At 37.2% G+C, this 11,008-nt stretch overlaps 2 protein-coding genes across 3 annotated transcripts in view; both read left to right on the top strand.

Annotated features, from left to right (window-relative positions):
- Window positions 1-11,008, top strand: part of slc8a2a (solute carrier family 8 member 2a) — a 137,935-nt gene that overhangs the window by 72,119 nt on the left and 54,808 nt on the right. The gene's annotated exons all lie outside the window — the stretch shown is intronic.
- Window positions 7,322-10,672, top strand: LOC123963155 (GTPase IMAP family member 4-like). The gene is made up of 3 exons (XM_046039768.1): window positions 7,322-7,553; window positions 7,753-7,824; window positions 9,576-10,672. The coding sequence occupies exons 1-3, from the start codon at window positions 7,544-7,546 to the stop codon at window positions 10,505-10,507; spliced, it is 1,014 nt and encodes a 337-aa protein (XP_045895724.1). The 5' UTR covers window positions 7,322-7,543; the 3' UTR covers window positions 10,508-10,672.

Below are 11,008 nucleotides of genomic sequence, written 5' to 3'. Positions count from 1 at the left end.
ACACTGCTTCGCATGTGCAATGATAAATGGATTAACACCCCTCCCACGCTGTCACCTAAAAGTAGTGATAAAACTCTCAAACCTCTTTACACATTAAATGTGATAATCACACCACGTCACCACAAAGATCTCATGTGCTTTTTTCTCAAAAAAGAAAACAAGTGAGAGTAGTTTTTTTTACTCACTGAGCCCTGATTGAGTACCTTTGTAAAGATGTGGGGTGTGGATATGTGAGTCATGACGGCTGAATGCCTCAGAACAATGTTTGTGCCACGGTCAGGCAGAAGCTCAGAGATTTGGGGAACACATACAAAACCATTTTTTTTTTAAATAAAAAGAACTGCTTTTAAAAACACATGAATGGAAGGCTAATATCCACTAAATTGTAATATTCAATGGACTAATGAAATGTATAATCACCTGAAGACCTGTAACCTTTTTTTCTATTATGCCATTCAAGGGTTGAGTGGTGAAAGTGGCTCTCCATACAGCTGCTGAGCCTTCAAACATCAATTCACCTGAGCAAACCACAACAAAGCTTGTAAAGCTGTAAGCTCACTCATCATCTGCTCAAAGGAAAACATGTACCTCCAGCTAACATTAATCAGTGTGTGTATACTTCTTTCTTAAAACCCATCAAAAAGAACACTGTTTTATCAGTATCATAAATATTTTACCCCTTTAGTTACCGTTGCTATGCCTGTCAATTGTTCTGCTGTCACAGTACACATACAACACAGTGATGTTGGGGTCAGGTTTACCTCTTGAAATTTAAAAAAATGGGTCCTTTAATTCAGAGAGAGGTAGAGCCAGCCTTCTCTTTCCCAGCAGACAGTCATCAATTTTGCACTGTAGAGCTATACTAGTCCTGTAATCTACAGAAAAATGTACAATCAGACTTTTGTTTCACTCTAACAGAGCTCTGTTTGGCTGCTTGGCTTCCATGCTTTACTACTCTACAGTCAGTTTCTCTGTACAAGAGTAAAGACTTAGCCTATAGGCTTATATAGGAAATTAGTTCACACTTTATTTTCATAAATTGTCTCCTTCTTATTCTAAATGTGTGTTTATTTGACTTATTCTGATGAGTTGTTCTGTTTCCTGACATGCAGATATTATCTGTCACATACAATATGGTTGATATTGTTATCAATTGCTATCCACTGAGTAGAAATGTTATGTTTTGCTCTGGCAACAATCCTTTATGAATACTATGATTAATGCCAATGAAGCTAATTTTATTTGACTAACATCTGTGAAAATACAATGCCATCAAAGGACTGAACGTAAAAGAATATATATTGTTTTCTGTCTCTCTAGCGAGGTAGTCAGAAATTTCTGCTTCGCGTGCTGGGAAGTTCACATTGCAGGAAACTGCAGCCATTTTCACTCCAGTGTGGCCCCAAAGACTTCATAGCACGTGCGGTGACACTTGACGTTTTTTGTTGTAGGTAAGTACTGCACACTCAAAGCCACACACACGCACGCGTGAACACACACACACACACACACACGTACAGCTAAACACTTATGAACAGATGGTCCTGCCTTTTTTGCACGTGGGGAGGATTCACATCATTCCTGTTGTTCTGTCTGTCTTTTTCTCTGACACACATACACACACAGACACACAGACACACACACACACACACACACACACACAAGATAACAGCCTACTTTCTAAGCATGGACTACTGAAACGTGATGCTGTTTTTCCCACTCATCCTTGTCCTTCACTGGAACAATTGTTGTTCTGCTGAGGTCACTATCATAAGCCCACACTTCTACAAACCCAAAGCATTGCTTGTTTGGGTACATAGGCCATTTATGTTGGTCTATGAGTAGAGGTCTGAATTAGTGCCTCAGGAGGAAGATAAACTGTTAGTTTCTCTTCTGTTTTGTAAATGTAAAATAATCTACACCTCTTTTTCTCTAATCTTCAATTTTCACTGATGTTTTATGGTTTTGTTGAGACCTTGGACTGAGTTGGAAACTGTTGTTGATGAGGCCCAAATAATACAAATCCTAAACTTGCTTGGCTAGTTTGTGGAGGTCTCAAATGGGACAAGGCTTGTCCACAGTGATTGTATGTAAACATCTTGTCACCTCGTCCTTGGCTGTGATTTCAGATCTCCTGATGATGATTGCACACAACCAGTAGGATCAGAAGAGCATCTGATGCTGTCGTCACATCATTTCCTAACTGTCTATGACTTCTATATAGTGGGAATGTCAGCATGTAGTGCATGCAGAGTCGTGTATGTCAACAGTCCAATCAGTCGCTAGTTCACAGCAGCTGGGGGCGAGATCATGCAACAGAGATAACGATGGATGGAGGCAGGCAGCTTGTCACGCAATTAGATGACAGAAAAATCAATGCAATGAAACAGGTACACACACACACACACACACACCTGCAGGCACCTGCCCCCTGTGGATGACTCCCTCCTCTTCTTAACGCCTTAATTTGGTGTTTGGGCTAAATGCTTTAGAAATCATTTTTTCCAAAGCAATTAAACTAAATTTAGTGATGCTAAAGTGAAACCTGAAATTTATATATGTATGAATATATATTATACATATATTTAAATCAACATGTTTCAGTCGTCCATTTTACATTGTTACTGCAATGTAGGGACAATGCTTTGCCTACATTGCATAATCATATGACCAATTTAAGCAATTTATTAATTAATTTTAATTCTAGTTGCAATGTGTAATTACATCTAATTAATCTGATTCGATAGACTGTTGACAATATTTTATTTGCATTTAAAGTTTAACATTTCTTTTTTAAATCTTTATCTTTTTATAAGGTTTTTGCAGAGATTACAGTTACAGAGATGTTACACGCTTGGATCCCAGGTTACACCCTGCTTGTGATGGTCATATGCGGCCAAATTCTCAGTGCTCACAGCTTGAATCAACTCAAAGGTACAGTGCATTATACATACATGGTGTATAGATGAAGACCTTGTTTTTACAGTGTTACATAACGTTTTTGATAGCCATGCAAACAAAGTGACACAGTGAAAATATAAAGGGCACAATGGTAGGGTACAAGGTATGAAGAATGAGAATGAGTCTTCCTGGTTCACTGTCATTTGTACATGCTGCCATGCTTCCTAATGCCCACTAGAGAGTACATGCTCCACACAGTTAGATTCAGGAGGCAGTCAATAAAAGTGTAATTTTATCAAGTCTGAAGAAATATTTTTTTGAATCACGAAGTGAAACACACACAGGGCAAAATCATGCCTCCGGTAATTGAATCAGTGACCCCAATGTTCTTTCAGTGTTCCACAGAGGAGGAAGAGCCAAAGACGACAGAAGAGAAGGTGTTTGCTCTGTACAAAAAACTGCTGCTGGAAGATGGACGGGACTTTGCTGGTTGGACATCCACATCTTGTACTTCTGCATCTTGCACACCTTGAAATTGGTCAACCTTATTTGTTGTTTCATTAAAGTGACATGTGAAGGAAATGTTGTTGCACTATATAGGTGCTAAAAGATTACCATTGTGCTCTCAGGGGTTGTGGCAATGACCTTGACCTGCAATGTTCCCTCCACACATCCATCAGCTAACCTTTGTTAAATGTCCTTCCCTGTGTCATTCTACCCTCATTTCCTGTCCTCGATATATTGTAAAGTATATAATACAGGCATAAAGCTAATGTGTAGTTTCAAAAAAGTGCTTGAAATGTATGATTATCTGCAGTAGGTTATATTACTGTAAGAAGCAGTTTTCAGTATGTTGAAAAATGAGCTTTATATTTCTAATGTATCTTCTTCTTCAATAATTAGTTATGTATAAAATTAATTATGTGCTCTTAATATTCTTGAATAAAGTGGGTTATGATCAGTTTCAGTGTCTTGGTATTCACTGTTTATTTTTCAACACATCAGCTTGGCAGATGAGACAGATGGAGCTGTAATTTTACATTAAGTCAGTAAATGATATTCAGCACAAGGGTGCATAACGAAACAAAATTTGTAGTTCCTTCATGCTACACACAACATACAATCAAGTGTAGGCCTATATTAACATATGGTAACATATATATATATATATATATATATATATAATAGTAATCATGACAGGCACAAAGGAGGGATGGATGGATGGATGGATGGGTCAAACAAACACAGTCAGACTTTCACCTAGGAGACCACTGAGACTTTCTCACCAAGAGAAGAGAGCTAATGGACATTTCTTTGGACTAATTCCAACATCAACTAGCTCTCCCCAGGGCTGTGTCCTCTTTCTTCTTTTACACATCCTGTATACTAATGACTGCTGCAGAGACCATCACATTTGTTATTTTTCTAAATGGTGTCAAGAAACCTTTTTGGAATGAAATGTGACAAAGACCAAAGGTCTGTGTATTGACTTTGGACATCATCACTCCAGCCCTGTCAACACTAAAATGAAGGGTCAGGAGTCCTAGAAGTGATAATAAACTGAGCATGTGATACTGAAACAGACCTTAATCACCTTTGTTAATGCATTTTTCTGTTTAAAATTGAGAGAAGCGTACCAACGGTTAAAAGAAAAGGGAACAATTGACTCAGTAAAAGATCTGTAAAACAAAGCAATCAGGGACCTGTAAACACTGAACGTAGCCAACTTCTAGACAAAAAGAGCTGATGTTATGTTTTATTTGCACATCATATTGGTGTTACAATCAAAGCTCAACAGAAAAGTCTGTCAGATTTTTTGGAACCTTGCCTTACATTAGAAAATGTAAAATTCACACAGAACCCAAACAGTGAAGCTGAATTTCTCATAAACAATTTATTATTTTGGCATGTTTCCTAATTACAAAATGCAAATGTTACATTTCACAAATCTTCGAGTGGTAAAGGAGCTCAGAAAAACCCTGGTTTGACTTTCAGTTGTATATTTATTTGTGTTCTTCATAGGTTGTTTTATCTTATGTGGCTTTAAGCAAAGAAAAGCAAGCATGACAGCAACAAAGCACACACACACAGATTTATGTGACTTGAACATGTGCCATTCCTCCTGACACCAGTGGATGTCTCCCTTCCTCTTTTAGCTTGCTCATTTTGAGCCTGCTTGTTTTGAACACTGTTTTCCAGGGGAATGAAAGTAAATCCGTAAATCCTGTGACGTTTAGGAAAACCTGAATGAAAAGTATATCAGCATCAGTGCTATTTGAAAAGTGGGCATGGGGCTCATTTGTGCTATAAAAGAATCGCTCCATTTGCCAACATATCAGACAGCTGAGACAGCTCATCTGAAACATTTGATTTCTATCTACGTTTTTATAGATTATCATTTAATCTTTTTCATTTTAGGAAGAGGGAGTTGAAAGAGATTGATGCTACAGAGGTGTTGTGAGGAAAAGCTTGGATCTCAGCCCGTGCTGGTCACATTATGTGGTCAAACTGCTCACTGCCAGAATCAACATTTGGGTATGTGATATAAATGGACTTTTAGACAAAATGTAACTGAATACATCTATGAATAGAATGATAAAATATGGTTAAATTGAATTGACTCTTTATCTTTCAAATGCTCAATTATTAGATTTTTAATTATTAATGGCTTTATATAACTTAATGAGGCATCAGTGGCTGAACACCAAACTTTCTTCATAAACAACTAATCATGTAGTACTACATACTGCTGTAACAGTAACTAAAGTATTTCATCCAGCAAGCTGTACGTGCTAATTTAATGCTTATTTGACAGGGACAGTATACATAAAGAACTGTATAATAATTATCCAATGCACTCACATCATTTGTAGCTAATGTAAAAGTTAAACTATGTGGTTTGTTGACCTTACAGAGAGCAGTGGCCTACCTTGCCGGCATGCAGCATTACCTGTGTCTTCAAGTGCATTTCATGTCTTCATCATAGACCACAATGGAAATGAATATTTTAGTAGTGGTGTCAGATTGTAGATGTGTGTGATTTAGTGTGTCTTTTCTCACAATGTCAAACAAACCAAACTAAAAGCTTCTAGTAGTATTAGCTAGCTAACTTTGTTAGAATGTTCTAGCCTCTGTTATAATCTCTATACTCTATACACTCTATACAATAATGTATAGAGTGCTAGAGCAGTTTGCAGTCCAGGATGTGGATGATCAACATTTTATATCTTGCTGACTTGCTAGAGCGTAAATCTGTTGAAGACTTTGCAGCAGACAGCAAACATCTACAAAGACTGATGAACAAGCATGGAGTAAGATACCATTCACTCATCAATGACAAGAGACGAAGCAGAATCCAGCTCAGAGAACTTCTAGATAAGATAAGGGAAATGGTGAAGTCCAGTGGAGAAAGCCACTACACCACTGCAATGTACCAGAGAGGGAAAACTGAGGAGGAGAGGATCAGAGAGGAGGAGAAAATGATTGCTTGGTGTGATAGGATTGCTCTTGCTTTCATGGGAATCATTGATGCTGGAGTAAATTACCCCTCAGTTGTTCTCAAGATAGCTATGACTGACATCTTAGAATTGCATGATTGATTATAAATTATGTAGGGGTGGAAAAATATGGAAAAGGCAATAAATAATGGCTAAGCCTGAAATAAGTAATCACTTAAATCTCTCTTCCTCTCTCTCTCTCCTTCACCCCCAACTGGTCGAGGCAGAGACTTAAATCAATTAAATGCCTATTCTTAAACTATCTTAAACAGAAATATTTGTGTGTATGCTTTGTTTTTTATTGGGAATTAGGAATTTGTTACATAGGTCTACATCCGTTTCAATATATTTGATTGTGTGACTAAAACATATTTTCATTAAAATCTAAACTTAAGTATTTTTTATTTATTTAGATAATTTCATGTATTAACTTTTTTGGGGGGGTGGGGGGGGGGTATGCTTTAGCTGCGTTGGATTAATTCATATATGAGACAGAAAGAAATATGTGGATACATAATACTGATTTTGAACATACGTCACATAAAAGTAAGAAAATCACACAGAACACCATATATCAACCATATTAGAACCATCTGTGTTTAGAAAGAAGAATACAATAGCAGCTCTACCTATTTCAAAAGGTTGTCTATTGATTTAAGTATGTTCGTTGGAACTGTACAGATACATTTAAGCTGTTTAATGGATGGGACTGAACTGGAGTAAACTTAAGTCTATCCAGGGTAATAGAAGTCAAACTGATTTGGTTTTGATGGGAGAAGACGTCAACAATGCAAGGATATGATGCTCTGCAGCGGTTTCCTCCCTTTTAAACAACCATATATAGTTATAGTACGATAACCTAATGTTTATCATTTAATTTATGTTCTCGTGATGCGATTTCACTTTCAAAAACATACCAGCATTACAAACCTTTTCTACATTTTTAGAGAGGTGTGAACTGTCTCTGGGGATGCACATTTTCAGAAGTAAACCAAAGACAATACAAGGAAACAGGAAGCTCCCTGTGCATAGTTTCTCAGACAACTAATGTGTAAGTCAAGTCACAGACCTTGTCTAAGTTCACTACTCAGGCCTGGAAAAACGCATTTGGCCACCTGGAAACAGGAAAAGGTAAAACCGAAATAATGGCTGAAGGTAAGACCAATCTATCTGACTTAATATTAAAATAACTAAACAGCACTGATGATTTCATTATGATCTAGCACTTACTGTGACACTGTGACACAGGAAAGAGCACAAAAAGAAGATAGAAAAAACATAGACCTTGATAATGATGTCTGTGCCTAATAGTCTATTTTCTTTTGTGTCTCAATGGTATAATTTCATACCACAGCAATACCGCTGCGAGAAAAGAAGCAGAGAACTCTACCTCGGTCTGATGGGTGTGGTCTGAATAACTTCGATGGTATGCTCATTCATTGTTTCTCTCACGAAATCTCTCAGTATAATTAGACATACATATATCTGTATGCCACTTTTAGATACGGAACAATTTATAAAGGCTTTATAAGTTAGACAACAGATTTATTAATGTTAATACATGGTTAATTGTTGCTTTTAGATCAGTAACAAATTTGGGGTTGACAGGTTGTAAAAAATCCCTTAGTCTGGTGTTTATTCTTCTTTACTGGCTCTGTCTTTGCAGCTGCTCTATTTTGATGGTTTATCAGAAACAATATCCTTTATTAATGCCTTTCTAACATCTATAATTGCAGACTTAATTGCTTATTACTCAACAAAAGAGTCTCTGATTGTAAATGTTAAAAGATAGTAAGTGGCTGAATGCTTTTCAAAGAGATTAAAGCTGCACTTATTTATGTTTACTTTCACCAAAACACACTGTGTGTATCGTTGAGCTCTGGCATTTGTGTTGAATCTATTTCCTTAATTATAAAAATACTTACTAAGTTAATTCTAGTCAAAGTTTAAGTCAAAGTTATTGGTGCTATGACCTTGCTGTGAATGCACATAACTAAAGTCACATGACATAATTTATGTGTCATCACATGGGGGTGTGTGGTCTGCATCAAACAGGAAGTTGATCCCAAAAAACAAGCGTTAACAGAAATGACATAGGCTTCAGCTTGATTTTGATATAAGGGTAAAACATTTGATGACTAATATACTGTAGTATTTAAATTATATACAAAACATGTATGGTGTGATAGTGTACCAAAATACGAAATATTGTTTGGAAATTATGTTTACATTACCAAACGTGTTAATTTGGGTAATTTGGGACAGTGTTAAAAGGCAATTAAAATGAAATTTACCACTAGTATGGATTCATAAAACCAGATATACAGAAGAACCACTCATGTATGTCAACACAGAACCACAGTGATGTAACCTACAGGCAACTTTTAAGTAGATAGAGTAAAATGCTATTGCTAATGATGCTAATCCCATATATTGTCTCTAGAAGGCCCTTGGTCAAATTATCCTATTCCAACAATCTTCTGACAATGGTAAACAATAAAGCAAATGTTTAGTATGTTTAATATGGTAGTTCTGTAACATATAATTAAGTCTAATCAAGATGAGCTGATACATCACTTTGTTTGATCTGTGGATTTATTATTATGATGAATTTAAGGTCTGTTGCAGAATAGACATTGTTTGACAACATGCTGGAGTTTAATGATTTTAACATCTTAATCAATGGTCTAGCCTGTTGACATTTGCTGATGTAATAATGAATTAAGCTAACACAACAAATGATAGGCTAAAACATAATATAACATAACTTTAGACATATATTTATTTTCTTTTTCTTTTATTTATGGTTAAGAACTAAGTTTAAAATACTTTTTGAAATATGTCAGTAGGGTTAAAGGCTAGGTTATACGCTAATAAAACTGTGTCCCAAATTACCAAACATGTTCCTGAAAATGAGTTTTGTGTCAACAACAAAATGGTGAACCAAGCTTTGTCAAAATAATGTACACACTTAATTTCGTCACATAAAGAAAGCAGACATCTTGAGGAATTCAGAAATATATCATATGTTGGATTACTGTTTTAAATTTATGACAAGAATGAGATCACAAGATAGAATTACAAAAACTGTCCCAATATACCTGAATTCACCCTACAGCAAGTTATACTAGAGAGAGACTATTGCACTCAACATTCATTTTACCTCTGCTATTACAGCTCTGGATTTGACTGGAGGGTTGAGGATAGTCCTGGTGGGCAAGACCGGATCTGGGAAGAGTGCAACAGGAAACACCATTCTTGGGAGAGCTGCCTTCAAAGAGGACCCAAGCCCTGTGTCTGTGACCAAGCACTGCGAGACTGGAAGCGGGGAGGTGGACGGGACTGTGGTCCAGGTGATTGACACTCCAGGTCTGTTTGATACAGCCATCACAGAAGAAGAGTTAAAAACCAGAATAGAGGAGTGTGTTAAGATGTCAGTGCCCGGCCCTCACGCCTTCCTGCTAGTGATCAGGCTCGGAGTGAGGTTCACAGAGGAGGAAAGAAATGCTGTGAAGTGGATCCAGGATAACTTTGGAGATGATGCCTCCATGTACACTATCATGCTGTTCACGTGTAAAGATCAGGCTAAAGCTGACAATGCTCTGAAGGAGTGCAAGGAGCTGCGGAGACTTTCAATCACATTCGGACGCAGGTACCACGCCTTCAACAACAAAGACGCAGATGACCAAGTGCAGGTCAAAGAGCTGATCACCATGATCAAGGAAATGATACAGGATAACGGGGGGAAACACTACACCAACGAGATGTATGAGAAAGCCCAGCGGAAGCTGAAAGAGGAGGAGGAGCGGAGAAAACAAGAGGAGGAAGAGAAGAAAGAGGAGGAGAGGAAAATGTGGGATGCAGAGAGGGAGAAGATAGAGAAAGAGAGAGAGAAGGAGAAAAAGGTTAGAAGAAAGAATATACGCGTAGCCTCGGCTGCTGCTGTTGTGTTGGTGATAGCTGGGGTGGTGATAGCAGTGGGAGCTGACACCACAGTGGCTTTGGCTCTCGGGGCTCCTGTACTTGTCCTGGGAGTGTTATGTGGTTTCGCTGCTTTTTGCATATGGAAGGGCATAAGCTGCAAAGCCAAAGCAGAGGTTCCAGTATAACTAGGCTAGTGACAAGGATATGTTGATCTGCAGTGCTGAATATTCACTATTAGTATTGCACACAATGATGTTCTGTTCTTTTCTGCTTCCAAAATGAACAAGTTTTGACAATAACAGAAGTTTGGTAATTTAATGCCGATAGTAAACAGACAAAATTTAATGCAACACTTGTTTTCCTTTTGTTTGTTTTCTTCCTTCGTTCCTTCGTATTATGAATATAACACATCACAAGTTACAGCCTACTTGAACAGATATTTTCTGTCTGATGAGAATCAGTATGAAACCATAATCAATAATGTTAGAATATTGTGCAAAATGATCTCATATGGTTTATAAATATGTTTTTGCACAATTTATCCTTTCATAACTTATGATGAAATAAAATATTCATGCAGATTAATTACTGTTCCTTATTTAAACGATGATGTGCTGTTTCCTTGCTTTATTATTAGTAACATTAGGAGCTCACTTCCCTAAAGGAAAAGAAAGACAATGGTCACA

This window comes from Micropterus dolomieu, linkage group LG23 (assembly GCF_021292245.1).
Source record: "Micropterus dolomieu isolate WLL.071019.BEF.003 ecotype Adirondacks linkage group LG23, ASM2129224v1, whole genome shotgun sequence".
Taxonomy (NCBI): domain Eukaryota; kingdom Metazoa; phylum Chordata; class Actinopteri; order Centrarchiformes; family Centrarchidae; genus Micropterus; species Micropterus dolomieu.
Note: the sequence above shows the minus strand (reverse complement) of the source record. Positions and strands in the feature narration are given on the sequence as shown.

What these genes read in the sequence shown, in the direction of transcription:
- LOC123963155 (XM_046039768.1), top strand. An exon ending in TGGTCTGAATAACTTCGATG is followed by an intron (nt 7,825 to 9,575) that starts GTATGCTCATTC and finishes CTGCTATTACAG; the next exon opens with CTCTGGATTTGACTGGAGGG.